A 14,524-nucleotide genomic window follows, 5' to 3' on the forward strand; every position below is an offset into this window, starting at 1 on the left:
CCCTCAGATAGGCCAGTACGCAAATACAACCAATCACATCATGGAAATGGACATTGACGCATACGCTGCTGCTGGATACTCTCTTTGATACTCTCTACCTCCTTCCGGCCCTTGCCCTCAAAATACTTTGGTCCCAGGTCTGGCGTGTAGTATCCCTGAGGATAGTACTTATCACCATCGTCACCAGGTAGTGGCTGACCAAGCGCCCATTTGAACCATGCCACAGGTCCCCAGCGATTCCAGATCGTGGGCTGTACATAGAAAGGTGCGCCTTCGTACATCAGGACAAAGTTTCGACCGTACTCATTAGGCTTCTCGGTGAAGACGTCCAGCCGCATGAACGCCGGGCGAGGAAGCGCAAAATAGCGTAAATATAATCTGCGCAGCCGGAAGACTGAAGAGAAAATTGCGCTGAGAAACGCGGGCGGCGCCCTGATCCTGCAAGGAGAGAGTTAATCTCTTGGCCTTTTCAAATGGTTGTGGGGGGCATACATCATGGCACTTTGAAGACGCTCATCCATCAGGAACGAAACGAAGTAAAGACCCAGCGGCTTCATGAAGTTTGGCAAGTTATACACTAGAACATCAATGGTCCTGTCGGCGACTTCCTTGTTCCGAGGATGTGGCTTCATATGCTGCGCCTCATACTGGAGACTCCATTCCCTGACCTCTTCCAGCCAGTGAATCCCATCACGAAATCCTGTTTTACCGGATCGCAACGCCTCGTAGCTAATAGCGAGTGCATCTCCCAGACTCTTCCAGTACGTGCCGACAGCACAACGTTCCATCTCTGTCATCTCGCGCCATTCGTACATCTTGACAAATCGAATCGGCTCCAGTGCGAACAGACTCAGGGTATACAACATGTCGTCTTCCAGTATCTTGCCCCTAGCTCGGTAGCTCTTGTGCAGGAACTTGGTTCGGGCGATGGCAGTCTGCGCTCGGTCTGAACTGGGGTCAAATGCCATGAACTCGCCAATGAGAGCCCCTGTATCCGCATAGCGCTTGAAGGATGTGGCTGGATCGGAGAACTGGGATGTTTTCAGAAGAAGTGTGGATATACTCGGAATGCCATATGTCTATCGGGAGACAAGTTAGTTTGTAACAGTAGGCTGGAGATCTATGATGGCATATACTCGGAACAGAGCAAATTGGAGGGATTTGAGCACAATGAAAGGAAACTCCATCTGCAAGATTGTTTTCTGGATTGTGAACGCATCGTGATCGCTCATCTTGCCCATCGATTCGCGTGTTTTGTATGGATATTTCTGGTGAAGACTTCGACGTCGCTGGAATCGCAAAGAGGATGCCATAGCTAGATAGACGGCTAGGCCGACCAAAGCATATATTATGTATTGCTGGGGCGAGGCTTGGGATAATGAGTTCAAAATAGGGGTATCTTTCACGATAGAGGTCAGGGAGGGCCAAGCCATGGTGTAGATTGGTGCGTGGATCATGGATTATGAAAACGATGAATTTTACTCGACAAGAGAATCGGAGCACATCTATAACTCTTGATCTTGATGTTGGTGAATTTTATGAACACGGCATCTGGCGAGTTTATATACAGCAACTTGGTCTGTTGGGTCAAGATCATCCGCTTGAATAGCCATCCGAGGAGCCGGGTGGTGAGGACCATCTGCTATCCAAATCATCACATTGTAAGAGCGTGCACGAGGTAGATGTCCACCTAGCACAAGCTAGTAAACCGAGGAATAGCAGCGTCCAGGTGCGGGGCAGCCCAACCGTTCATTCCCCGCGTATTAACGTCTCTGACCCTTTAGGGCATACTGGATAAGCAATCTGGGTATGTTTTACACGACGGCTATCTACACGGAAGTGCTACGCAGTTAAAAGAAGCAGTGGCGTGAGCTTCAAAATAGCCCATAGCCGAGGCTTGCTTGCAAGAGTCTAATTATGCTCGGATGAAAATTAGGAAGACCCAGATACTAGCCGGAACAAGCGCCGCATAAGATCCCTATACTCCGCATTTCCGTCGGAGTCTCGCCCACCGATGTCGTACGATCCACGTGAGGTATCGAAGCTCGGGAGAGAACTGCAGCAGGCAGAAAGATCGACATGCATTTCGGATCATGACGAAGCCGGGGATCGTCTCTGCATGCTGATTACCTATTTGCGGCAGCGGTGGTTGGTTCCCCCGCGGGACACGGGCCCGCTTCACGTGAAATATATCCTGCAACGCCACCAGGCAGTTCATGAAAGAAACGGAGCCGAGGGCAAATGTTCAACTCGATGCACCAAAGAGCGCACAATTGATCCCGCACTAACTTGCAAGCAGCGATGCCAGCCAAGGCAAATACAAAACGCATTCCGGCTTCAAAGAATACTCGTCGAATCAACAAACGCATGTTATATCCGACATCCCTGCCACCCTATTCTCCACAGATGGAAGGCCAAACGCCGGAACTTTTCCACTTTAGCGGCAATGCCTCAGTCGGGTTTGTCTGAATCTAGTGTGCCATGGTCGACAGAAAGGTTCTCGGGGACTACTCACGATATAATCGAATCCAATAACGCACCGCCTGCTGAATTGGTATTGGATGCATTTATTCCTCAGAGAAAGGTACAGGCTTATTTACCCCTCAATGGGTTCCCGGCATTCTTTGAACTAGATGCTGCCTACTCTGGACACAAGCGAAACACTCCATGGCACACAGCAGCTATGACTATTGATTTCACGCAGAATACCGATTTTCACATATTTGGCACAGACTTGATGTCAGGCCTTAATACAATACTTGACTTTTCAATTCCATTGTCCCAGTTTGCGGACTCGTCGCAACCCGTCCTAGAGAAGAGCCAACATGCTCCTAGTGAAAAGAGGTGGTTTCCCTTGCGAGACAGGGATAGTTTCTCATCCACCCACCAGCATCGGCTCGATGCGCTAAAATTACCGAGAACATTATCATCACAGCCAGAGATGATATGGCTGAACGTTGGTGGATTTTGCGGCAACACACGCAAACTGCAAGTTGTGCACAGTTATCGTCAGGCACTTTGCACTATTCGCGGCCGCCTCATGATCTTATCCACACTCAAGTCGGATAATTCTAGCCTGTGCGACATGGTGCAGCTTGTGACACATCAGCTTACGCGGTCATTGCCCCATATACATTCGCACACGATGATGAGACACTACACCGCGCAAGGCATGCTTGAGTGCCGCAATGCTGAACGAAATCGAGTTGTCCTGTCATTTGTTCGGTCATGATGTGGAGGTGGCCACGGCTATGAACCGCCCAGCTATCACCTCGTGTACAGAGTAACGCTGCCTTTTCCCACCATCTCGAGATCTATGGCTAGCTCCCACGATGAGATCCTGGAGAGATATCTGGTCAGACAAATAAGGATGACAGGCGGTTCAGAGCTGGACTTGCGTGACCTACCATCGGATTCGTCGTTCATCAGCCTACTACCTCCCGAAATCGATCTGGAGATTACCCGATCTGCTCTGCTACTGGGGCCTACTCTTCAGAGGTAGGCGCTCGGCCAGAAGATGCTTCTATCTCACGGTGCTCAAGCTCGACCTCACGCTACAACTCGAGTATGGCTGCAGCGTAGGCAAAGCCCTCTCGGGACTCTCTGGCTTGCTTACCAAATACCAACGAAAAAGTCGTGCTTGTGACTGGAGCTACTGGCAGCTTTGGCGACCACCTGGTTTACCATCTCGCCCGACTTCCAGACGTGAAGAGGGTTGTCTGTCTCAATCGCGATAATCGGGCCGAGCCCCATATCCGCCAGCAGAAGGCCATGCGCGAGAAGTGCATTTGATTACCCGAAGCACTCAAGGCGAAGCTGCTTGTCGTGCAGACCGACAGCTCTAAGCCTCTGTTCGGGCTGGCGAAGAGCGAATGCGACAGCCTCGTCGGCTCGGTCACGTCATTTAATCCACAATGCCCGGGCGATGAGTGCGAAGAGGGCTTTAGTTGGACTTGAGCCGTAGTTCCAGGTGTTTCGCAACCTCATTGACTTTCGCTGTGCCGTCAGTGCCGTGCGACCGGAGTCGTTCAAGTTCAGTTTCCAGATGGTATCCTCCGTCGGCGTGGTTGGCCACCACGGCAGCGACAACGGGCAGGACAAGACCATGCTCCCCTAGTAGAGCGTCGACATCGACAGCGTCTTTAGCAACGGCTACGGGGAAGCCAAGCGGGGCTGCGAGAGAATGCTTGATAAGACCCTCCAGCAGCACCCCGACCGATTCCGCAGCATGGTGGTCCGCCTGGGCCAGATTGCCGGATCCAAGACCAGCGGGTACTGGAACCCGATGGAGCACTTCGGTTTCCTCGTCAAGTCGTCGCAAACACTCAATGCCTTTCCCGATGTCCCCGGCACCGTGTACTGGACTCGATAGAATGTGACGATCCATATCAAAAATCACTGAGAAATATTACATTATCAGGATGCTCCCTCAATTCCAGGGTACAGCCGGGTCTTTCTTGCGTGGGTTATTGTCAAGACAAGAGCTTTTCGGAGAACATCACGCTCTCGTTCTCGGCGCTTGGCCAAACCAGTGCGAGGCAAAAAACCATGCGCAAATCCATATAGATGTAGTAGGTGGAGAGCGGGCCCCATCCGACCTGGAACTACGCCCAATCACCAAACACCTTTCAGTCCCGGTCTGGTCTCCACCGCGCCGATAGCCTTCGATCGGATCTATTCCGTCTCGGGTCCCACATCTCCAAACAAAGCCAGAAGCCCGAGCGTCCGGAGATAAATGAAATATCCCGAGACATGACGCTTGTGATGTACCGGGGACATCCCGGCAGGCACGCAGTCCCTCCGTGGCGATCCTAGAGGGCCTGCCTCCCTCATCTCGACACCCATCTCGATGAAGAACACTCTCATCCTGCGCAGGAGATACCGACCATCCATTTTCATCACCAACACCATGCCCTCCTCAACACGGTTCACCACGGCGGCCCAACACCAGGTGTACGCACGGGACAATCCCCGCTGGACCGAGGTCGACACCTACAGCATGGCACACTCGCACCCAGCATCGCGGCCCAACACGCAGGCCCTCCAAGAGACGCTGGCCGCCTCGGACGCCAGCGCCCTACCCCGATACGCGCTCTCCGCGCCGCAGGCCAAGTTCCTCGCGCTGCACATCCGGACCGCAGGGGTAACGCACGCGCTCGAGGTCGGCACCCTCGGCGGGTACGCCGCGATCTGGATGGCGAGCGAGAACCCGCAGCTCCACGTTACGAGCGTTGAGTACAACGCACACCACGCGGCGGTGGCGCGGCGTAACATCGCACAAGCGGGGCTAGCGGCGCGGATCGAGGTGATTCAGGGCGCGGCACTGGACGTGCTCCCGCAGCTGCGGGCGGCGGTGCAGAGGGGCGACCGGCCGCGGTTCGGGTTCGTGTTCATCGACGCGGACAAGGTGCATAATTGGGCGTATTTCCAGGTGGCGAGGGATATGGTGCGCCCACATGCCGTGATTTGTGTGGATAATGTGGTTCGGGACGGGCAGTTGGTGGACGGAGACGATGTGGATCCGTCGGTTCGAGGGTCGCGCGAGGTCGTAGAGAATGTGGGCACGATGCCCGGAGTAGATGCGGTGGTGTTGCAGACGGTGGGCGAGAAGGGGTATGATGGGTGGTTGTGGGCAGTGGTCCACGCATAAGTAACGACGATGGCATGGCTGGTGCGCAGGTTGAACATGATAGTTGGGAAATGACAGAAAATCGCACGATAGATGAAGTACAAGATGTTAGCGAGATGCAGAAGCTTTTGACAACATGAAGGTAATCTTGAATGATCTGTTACAATCATCGATGAAAAATTCTTAACCGAGAAAGGCCCGATCGATGCTACGGTGATAGGTATATAAAGGTCCCGTAGGCGATCAAGAATCATTACCGTACCGATACCACAAATAAGACAAATAAGTGTCACTATAACAATACATATAGTGATGATATAAATTGTGGCTATACTAAGAGTTTGGATATAGTTGTCCCAGCTGCTTTCAGCATCATCGAGGTCTTACCTACCACATGCGAATCCTGCCTGTTGTATGTGTTTATTTATTGTTCTTTTTGCTTTTGATGTTTCTCAAGTTTCATGCGCTTGCGCCTACTGCATACATCATTATTATGTATTCTGATTATAGTCTGCTTAGTTCTATATCCCTCTAGCCTTCATATGGAAGTATATACATATGTTCGGCCTAAGGCCAGGACTATTCTACTTGTGATAAGCCTCAAGCCAAGCTCAAGGTATGAAGTCCTATGACCTCTGTATCCTCTAGCCGTTAGTAACAACTATGGAACGTCTTAGCTCAATTTCTAGCACATGCAACCATAGGGTATGGAGAACAGGGCTTCCCATCCGCTCGGCCGTACTTGAGCCACAAACTTTATACAGTCAACTCTCAATGCGCCCTGAGTATTAAAGCGGTATGAATTATTTGCTTTAGAATGTGTGGGTAATATAGGTAAGAAATCTGGAGACTAGGGCGAGATAGATGAGAACGAGGTGACACTAGGGCGAGAATTCTCAACCCGAGGTGGGTGGGTATATTTACTTTTATTCGACAGAGTCTGGGGTGATGAATACCCGCTCTAGGGTGCATATCCGGTCTGTTATTCTTCTTTCATCCCCCCGTCCCCTACCCCTTAGGTGGCTGCTGGTGGGGATTGTTTATAGTTCAAAACCTGGCTTATTTATACGAGACCCTGTCCAGCGCTAGAAGCTTTGATTGGTCCGGCTAGGTCCCCCACGTTTTCAGCCCGCAGCGTCGCATATCCGTGGACGTTACTGTCGTTCCATGAACTCAATCGATAGAAATCGATAGGCTCTCGGCTTACTACGAGTCTGTTACTCTCGAAGACTGGGTCTTCCTATAACCACCGAAACCCTTGTTTCACCTGTGCTATCTCGAAGACGACGCCCGAGGGGGTTCAAGTCGAGACCGGCCTCCACGATTCAAGTCACAACACATCGAGGACCATTTCTGACTCTCGCCTTTTTAGAGAGCATAGGGCGTCTAAACTACCTAAACTGGCTGAGGTGAGAGCCATCAACGAGAAGTCAGGCAACATCCGTGGCACAATGTTCAACCGACTCCCGCCTGTCAAGTTTCCATCGTTGGGCCTCCTTGTCAAATATGGTGCCGACACAACCGTTACAGAGGTAGAGACCCAATATATGGTATACAAGCATTTGAAAGGCAAAGTACCAGTTGCTGAGGTGTTTGGGTGGACCGAAGACGGTGGCCAAGTATTTATCTACATGTCTTTGATAGGGGGTGATACCGTGGAGCAAAGATGGGCTGCTTTGAACGGGGAGGAGAGAGAAGCTGTTTGTAAGAGCTCAACGGCATGGCCAAGGCCTGGAGATCTTTAGAACGGCCTGACCAAGTTCTTTACGTGGGTAAGGAATTCGGCTTCATTGCGGTACCTAGGCTGAACTATGCTAAAGTTCCTCTTAGGTGGCCTAGACAATCAACCGCTAAATGACATCTTTCTTTCCGGGCACCGGAACTTGGCTGGGCCATTCCACGGTGCAGACGCCGTCCAGAGATTCCAGAATGGCTGCGGTATCGAGATCGATGGGGACGTGTCCGTGGTCTTCACGCATGATGACCTTGTACCCCCCAATATCGTTTTATCCTCCGGACCGAATCCAGTAGTAGCTGCCATCCTTGATTGGGGCCAAGCAGGGTGGTATCCTGCTTACTGGGAGTATTGCAAGGTGCGTCGCGTCAGGCCGAACCCGGAATATTTTGATGAAGACCTGGATGAAGAATGGAATACGAAATACCTGCCAACTATTCTAGACCCGGTCGATGATGAGACAGTATACCACCCTTGGCTGTGGGTTGTCCTGTCTAAGGGTATCTAAATGTGCGAATGAAGATGCTCATTGGGACCATATAACCGTCGGTAGATAGCAAATATACCTTATGTTTTTAATATGATTTGCGGCCCTTAGGTCATAGGCACATATAGTCACGCCAGCGAGGTCAGTCAAAAAAAAAAAGAAAAAGAAAAAGAAAGTCGTACATATCACATTCATCGCGGATAGCTAGATCAAATATGCCTCGTCTCGTCTAATTACCTGTCGTTGTCTAACCAAGATCGCTGAGCGCTTCTCATAGTCCTTGCCGCTGCCTCAAACCCCTCCAACCTGACCTCCCCCCAAAAGCATAGACCGCGGATACTCACCCAAAACATCCTCGCCCAGGATAAGAATGGCCAGCATCTGCACTGTCCAAAATGCCCTAACCATGCTGATCCCTGGTGCACAGCACAAAACCAATGGCGACCGGAATTCGCGAATAGAAAATTATAGAAACTTTCCAATAAAGTGATTTCTAAGAAAGTGACAGATCCGCTCCACGCGTGTATTATGTCCATCTTTCGCTAGTAACAATTCTGAGACTTCTTGGCATAATTTCTACCACATACGACCATAGGGTGTGGAGAACAGGGCTTCCCGTCCGCTCAGCCGTACTTAAGCCACACGCCGGTCAGTTAGTAGTATGGTGGGTGACCACATGCGAATCCTGACTGTTGTATGTTTTTGCTCACCCGTTTCGTGTGACTCGTTGGGACGGCGCCCTTGCCGCTTTACTTTAGCCCCTACCGGTCTTCACCAGAACGCCCTGAAGGCCCTCTTTTCTTCACTCGAATGCCGTGTACACACACACCTCTGAAGCGCTGATGCGCCTCCCCCCACGGCTAAACCTTCTTTCGCGCTGGTGGTCAAGCTCCTGACCTTTGGCTACCATTTTAGAGGCTGACCTTAGTGTGATTGGATCAGCTTTTTGAGCAGAGTTTGGAAAGAACATCTCTTCTCAAAAGACGCAGTGAGGATTCTGACCGAAGAAGAGGTGTGGAACCGACTGGCTCATCCTGATGCAAATAATAAAATTGAACTGTCCTTTCGTAATCGGAAACATAACGACCTCCCGGCGTTCATATCCCAACAGTTAACTGAATGCATCCGTTAAATTAGCCACTTTTGAAAAATCAGTCAAAACCAGACAACCCCCAACCCCTTTTTATGAAGTTCCCCCATCATCTTGAAGAGGGCTAAGGCGAAGGTTGTCTAAGATTTCTTCATTTGAGATATATTTTTCCGTCATGGTTAACGCTAAAGAGACCAATTAAAGCCCGGGTGAACCTGACATAACGGTTTTGATCGACTCCGGACCGAGATATATTTCTTTACTGCATGATTTAGATTAAAACTTAGAAGTATAGCCTTCAATAATATCTTTACACGTATACGAAGCAGAACTTTAGAAGTATATTTACATAGTTGTGTTTCAAGGCATGACTCGAGGCTCCTCCAGAAACTCGCGAGAATTCCAGACCAGTTTGGACTGCCATCAGCAAGGAAGCAACTACGGGTCGGAAGGCCGGATTAAGACCACATTGAACAGGGATACAAATAGCAAAAGACCAAATGCGTGAAGTAAAGCCACATAATTCAATAGTCCAACTAAGCGGTGGTCGCACGACTCAGTGATTCCCATCATGGTTATGACTCTCCAGTCCGATCTTGGCCATCGTTTCGCATATTGACATAAGGCAGGGCCAAGAAGGTATTTCCCCCGCCCCCGCCCCCGTCCCCTTTGCCCCTAGCCCGAGGGGCTGGGTGAATGTTAGTAGTTGGAAAGAGAGGATGTCCATTTTCAACAATTAATATATTTTGTGATTAAGTAATGTGATCGCATAAGTTTGATTAATTGCTCCCTTTTTATTGCTACAATTCAAGGTAAACTCCTTCTTGAAATAGGAAAGGAAGTTAGAAAGAGTATAAAATTAAGGAGTCAAGAGCATGGGGCTCTCTTCTTTGAAGGTGAAAAGACTGACTACAACGAGAACCAGCCGCCTCCAGTGTGTCCCTACAACTCAGAAATTCAGTAGCAATCAGATTCAGAAATAGTTTTGATAGAAATAAGCCATGAAACAGTTAGTAAATTTGTTTTCTTTTTTCTAATTTTTTTTTCGATTGTTGCTCGTGGTCTTAAGCACCTCGAATCTTAGTTGCTCCGGTCACTTTCATGATATCCTCGAAGATAACATAAGTTAAAGTAAGTGGTGGTGAGGCGACTCCGATACTCCGAAGAAGAGACCTACAACTCCTCCTGAGGAGGGGTCGCACACCAAGGCTCCAGAGTCCCCCGGTTCCGCAAACGGGGTACGCCCGGACTCGAAAATGGCACATTCACCAAGCTCTTCGGATGCTCCAACATCTGTGTTGATATGAACATGCCATGTAGTGTTGCTTCCTTAGTTCTGAAAGGATTCCAGTCGTGTACCTCGTCGAACGTCCCGCTTTCGAATTAACTCAACTACAGTCTTTTCAGAACTAAGGAGGCAACATTACATGGCATGTTCATATCGACACAAAAGTAGGGGAATAGCACCCGAAGAGCTTGGTGAATGTCCCAAGCGGCGCGTAGCGCGTGGCGGGGTAGTGTTTGAACAAACACACCCACTGTGGGGATAGCTTCTGGTTCCGGATCAAAACGAGAAATCCGACCTTGGACAATCACTTCGATATATGTTATATCGTGACTCCTTAGTATGGCTTGTGAGATTGTCTGGATTTCAGCGCTTTTGGCGCTGAAGTTGTATCGTCGTTTACACTCAGGTGAGACTCTCTGGGACGTCACGGGAAGTGAACAAAGAAAAGGACCCCCCACACGGTGTTCGGAACTGAGGAAACCATCTTGATCAGTTTGGAATTTTCCGCTCAGGGGAGAACTGTGAGAGGTAGAGGATGTTGATATGGATGGCTGATAGCTTAGCGCGTGCGCGCTAGCACGTGACAAAGTCGAGGCTGTTGAGGCGGTCGACATCGTCAAGGTGGAGTGTGGTTGGTGGCTGACTGTATCGTGGAGTACAAAAGACAGGTGAAGGATCTCTCGTCTTGAGGGGGTGGGTGATGAAGGAGGTGAGGATGGTGGGAAGCAATCTGAAAGGGAAAGGGTATTGGGCCCGGGCTAGATGTAGTTCGGGGCAAAAGCTCTTAGTCCTAATTGGGACAAGGCGATGCGCGACGATCAAAATGTCCGAACTGTGGGCGCACATCCAGAGTCTGTACCCTGAAGAGGACGAGGAGGATGAAGAGGATGAAGAGGATGAAGAGGATGAAGAGGATGAAGAGGATGAAGAGGATGAAGAGGATGAAGAGGATGAAGAGGATGAAGAGGATGAAGAGGATGAAGAGGATGAAGAGGATGAAGAGGATGAAGAGGATGAAGAGGATGAAGAGGAGACGTCAGGAAGGAACCCGTGTGGTCAGAGAAAAACAGGTGATCACCTAGGCATGTTCTGCTTAACACAGATTAGAGAGGAAGATTATGCAGCCAGTATTGGGAAGGCACTGACCGATCTGTATAACAATCGATATGACTCTGACTACGGGTGACCTAGTAAGACCGCAAGACTGGAAGGCAATGAATTCAACGTTTTGTATCAACTCAATAAAATGAGATCACCGCAGTTGAATCTGGGGGCGGCTATCTGTAGCATTTCTCAAGAACCTACCTAGGTCCTGAGGTAAGATATCCACGGGAGACTAGCTCTAAAATAAGAAAGAGATCACTATTCACCAAATGAATCATATAAAGGACTCATCAAGCCCTAAAGGCCTAATTCAATTTGGGTTTTCTCGTTAGAGGCTATCCGGACGGAAACGCTTCTATGGTCCACCCTTAGCTTCTTGTAGTCTTCGAAGGTGTGTCGACCATCGTAGCCTGCCAGGCCAAGCATGCTTCAGAGGAACTCGATCGAAAGTTAGGAAATCTTTGCGGCTCTAGCCGCACTAACGATATTGTTAAGACGATATTCCCTCTCCTCGGCGTCTCAAGCGGCCGCGCTAGACTTGTGTCTCTGGGCGATTCGGCTTGCTGGGTCGCTGATTAGAAATCTTGTTCAAAGGCCCTATGTCTGTGACGCATGTCAGAACGATGGGCTTGGGGATCACCTGAGGGACGTGTGATTAAAGGAAGCAGCTGACTTGACTAGCCGGATTGGGCCTGTTTGCGAGGGAGCCCTCTTCATAATAGCGGACACCCCCCAATAGTTTCTTCCTTCTTCACTTTAGTTGTTCCGTTGAATGGACCTGGTTCTTTCCAGCTTGGCCCCTTCGTAACAATGTCCACATCTCTGAGCGGCTATCTGTGGAAGGAATTTTCGCTGGTTCTTGAACTCGATCCATCTGTTAACAGTGTAATCTAGATTTTATTCTAAGACCGTACAATTAACAGATGGATCGAGTTCAAAAACCAACGAAAATCCCTTCCACAGATAGCCGCTCAGAGACATGGACATAGGGCCTTTGAACAAGAGCTCTAGTCGGCGACCCAGCAAGCTGAATCAGCCCAGAGACAAGTCTAGCGAAGCCGCTCCAGACGCCGAGGAGAGGGAATCCCGTCTAAATAATATCGTTAGTGTGGCTATTGGGTCGCATTGTGCCATTGGGATACACGTTCATTGACGAATCATAGACACCTTCACCACGGCCTGCATGGTACAGAAGACGACCATACATGCTCCAAAATAGAGCCTGCGGTCGCTTCAGTAGCTGCACCGGTGGGTAGCAGGAGATTTTCGCCTAGCATATACTCCCAATCATTCAAGAACTCTAGTGGTCCGAAGCCTACTTTCCCAGCTACGCTTTTGGAGTAGTTAGCCACCTTTTGGGCGAGTGTCTCTAAGCCCCCGCCATTTGTTGGCCATGAACTAGGATATCTCTGCGCGTGTCGATGGAGCACATGTATCTGCGCTAGCTCGCATTCCACGGGATAGCCTCGGGGGCCGTCAAGAGGCGGCCACGTCGGAATAAGGACTCGTATTTCCCTAGCTAGTCTTCATATCAAATCCAGACGCAAAGAAGGCTTCCAGGATCGGGGATCGGCCCCTCGGTAGGGGATTCCGGGGTGTGTGCATGGGGGTACGTGTTTGATGGCACGACCTCCTGGGAAACGTTTGCTGGCACAAGGATTAATTCCATGCCACCACGGCTGTGATCAGAGCCAAGAGTTAGGGTCGTCCGGGATTGAAGGTGGGGCAAGGCTTGTATGAACTCCAGTGGGAACTCCGCCACGGAGACAACAGCGCGGCCGTGGGTACCTCTTTGGTGGAAGCCATCGGGATGGAGTAGGAGAGTAGGAGACAGTTGAGACAGTCAGAAACATGTCTGTCGGAGGGGGTTGTTGTCCGGTGTCTGGCCGGACAGCATCACCCGCCTGTTGGGTGTTGAGATAGTCGGCTCATGAGCTAACTCGTCAGATTGGTCCTCTGTACCCCGTACTCCGCCCGCGGTTAACCATCGGGAGTTAAGGTTGGGGCCGATCGACCGGAGAAATGGTTCATGACGTCGAGGCTCTGTCAACGCCAGTACAGCATCTTCGCAGTTGCTAACCGACGGTCGCGAATCCTACCACCATACCACCATCATCTATGCTTCTGCTGCTGCTTCGTCTTTGGGCATTCCGAGGCTAGGTCCACCCCAACGAGGCAGTCATTGTGTCGATCTGATCCTCGGCCGACACTCCACCGGGCGGATACGAGACTGACTCGCCATGGCCAACTCGTCACTCGTCAAGGGAGTTGCCAAGTCGAGCGGATTGGCCAAGTTGCACAAAGAGCTCTCGTGGTGAACTCTAAATCACTCAGCCTCCCACGGTCCGCAGCGACCAGGGCTCAAGCTGCGTCCTTTCTGTTATACATACGGTGCGGCTCGATGCTATACATGGCGCAGTGTCGATGCGAGGAGGCGCCTCCACACGTCCCCAGCTGAGGGCCCCGGTTGGCCAACAAGACGCTCCGACGCGACTCCTCACATCGCTCAGGCACCACATGCGGATTCATCACACCTGGCCGGCAAGCTGCTCACTGCCATAGTGCTGCAGGACATAACCGCCTTGCAGAAATGTCCGTCCGGTGCCTGTGCCTCTGCTGCACTCCGGGCGCTCATCACAACAGACAACACGGCCAGCCGGGCCAGTTGACCCAATGACGACCCCGGCCAAATTCCCTGCGGCTGCAATCATCTCAGGGCCAGGGTACAGCTCCCCACACCGTGTCAGGGCGAGTTCCAATGGGGGTTCTTCAGGAACCGACAGGACCCGGCCCGAAACCGCACTCTCGCTTACCTTCCACCGATCGGGCTCGGGGCGGGCGCCATCGCGACGTGGGTGCTCGTATCCGCCCCCGTCAGGCGCGAGCCAACCCTCCGCCATTGGAGACCAGACTTTGCGGTGGCACCGTCCATCGAACCGGACTGGTTTACCACGAGCACCTGGTCTGTTTGGGGCTGATCTCTGGCCATTTTGTGTATCGCATCACAACGCCCGTGTGGAGAACGAGGATTAGCATGGGGCAGGACTTGCCAGAACGGGCAGAAATTGGCGCACCGGCACAGTATCACGGGCTTGGTGATTCGCTATGGATGAGCCCTCCCCCCCAAGCTGCCGCCGACTCAATAGTGCCTCCAGAGCCGCACGTGGAGTACAGGATAAAGAGCGCAAGGG

At 51.1% G+C, this 14,524-nt stretch overlaps 6 protein-coding genes across 6 annotated transcripts; 4 read left to right on the forward strand and 2 right to left on the reverse strand.

Annotated features, from left to right (window-relative positions):
- Positions 1-38: 38 nt before the first annotated feature.
- Positions 39-1,433, reverse strand: N7482_001623 (uncharacterized protein; the record flags this gene model as incomplete). Its single annotated transcript, XM_056683748.1, has 3 exons — positions 39-438; positions 493-1,079; positions 1,137-1,433. 3 exons carry the CDS (start codon positions 1,431-1,433, stop codon positions 39-41), a joined length of 1,284 nt encoding a protein of 427 aa, XP_056547354.1.
- Positions 1,434-4,045: 2,612 nt separating this feature from the next.
- On the forward strand, positions 4,046-4,372 carry N7482_001624 (Type I Polyketide synthases (Type I PKS); the record flags this gene model as incomplete). Its single annotated transcript, XM_056683749.1, has 2 exons — positions 4,046-4,066; positions 4,121-4,372. The coding sequence occupies 2 exons, from the start codon at positions 4,046-4,048 to the stop codon at positions 4,370-4,372; spliced, it is 273 nt and encodes a 90-aa protein (XP_056547355.1).
- Positions 4,373-4,849: 477 nt separating this feature from the next.
- Positions 4,850-5,650, forward strand: N7482_001625 (O-methyltransferase; the record flags this gene model as incomplete). The annotated part of the gene is made up of 1 exon (XM_056683750.1): positions 4,850-5,650. One exon carries the CDS (start codon positions 4,850-4,852, stop codon positions 5,648-5,650), a length of 801 nt encoding a protein of 266 aa, XP_056547356.1.
- A 1,430-nt stretch (positions 5,651-7,080) lies between these two features.
- On the forward strand, positions 7,081-7,872 carry N7482_001626 (uncharacterized protein; the record flags this gene model as incomplete). The annotated part of the gene is made up of 2 exons (XM_056683751.1): positions 7,081-7,333; positions 7,460-7,872. 2 exons carry the CDS (start codon positions 7,081-7,083, stop codon positions 7,870-7,872), a joined length of 666 nt encoding a protein of 221 aa, XP_056547357.1.
- A 3,180-nt stretch (positions 7,873-11,052) lies between these two features.
- On the forward strand, positions 11,053-11,415 carry N7482_001627 (uncharacterized protein; the record flags this gene model as incomplete). The annotated part of the gene is made up of 2 exons (XM_056683752.1): positions 11,053-11,279; positions 11,337-11,415. The coding sequence occupies 2 exons, from the start codon at positions 11,053-11,055 to the stop codon at positions 11,413-11,415; spliced, it is 306 nt and encodes a 101-aa protein (XP_056547358.1).
- Positions 11,416-13,861: 2,446 nt separating this feature from the next.
- Positions 13,862-14,233, reverse strand: N7482_001628 (uncharacterized protein; the record flags this gene model as incomplete). The annotated part of the gene is made up of 1 exon (XM_056683753.1): positions 13,862-14,233. One exon carries the CDS (start codon positions 14,231-14,233, stop codon positions 13,862-13,864), a length of 372 nt encoding a protein of 123 aa, XP_056547359.1.
- Between the last annotated feature and the right edge of the window lie 291 nt (positions 14,234-14,524).

Source organism: Penicillium canariense (genome assembly GCF_028826845.1).
Source record: "Penicillium canariense strain IBT 26290 chromosome Unknown utg000001l_segment0_segment0, whole genome shotgun sequence".
NCBI classification, from domain to species: Eukaryota; Fungi; Ascomycota; class Eurotiomycetes; order Eurotiales; family Aspergillaceae; genus Penicillium; species Penicillium canariense.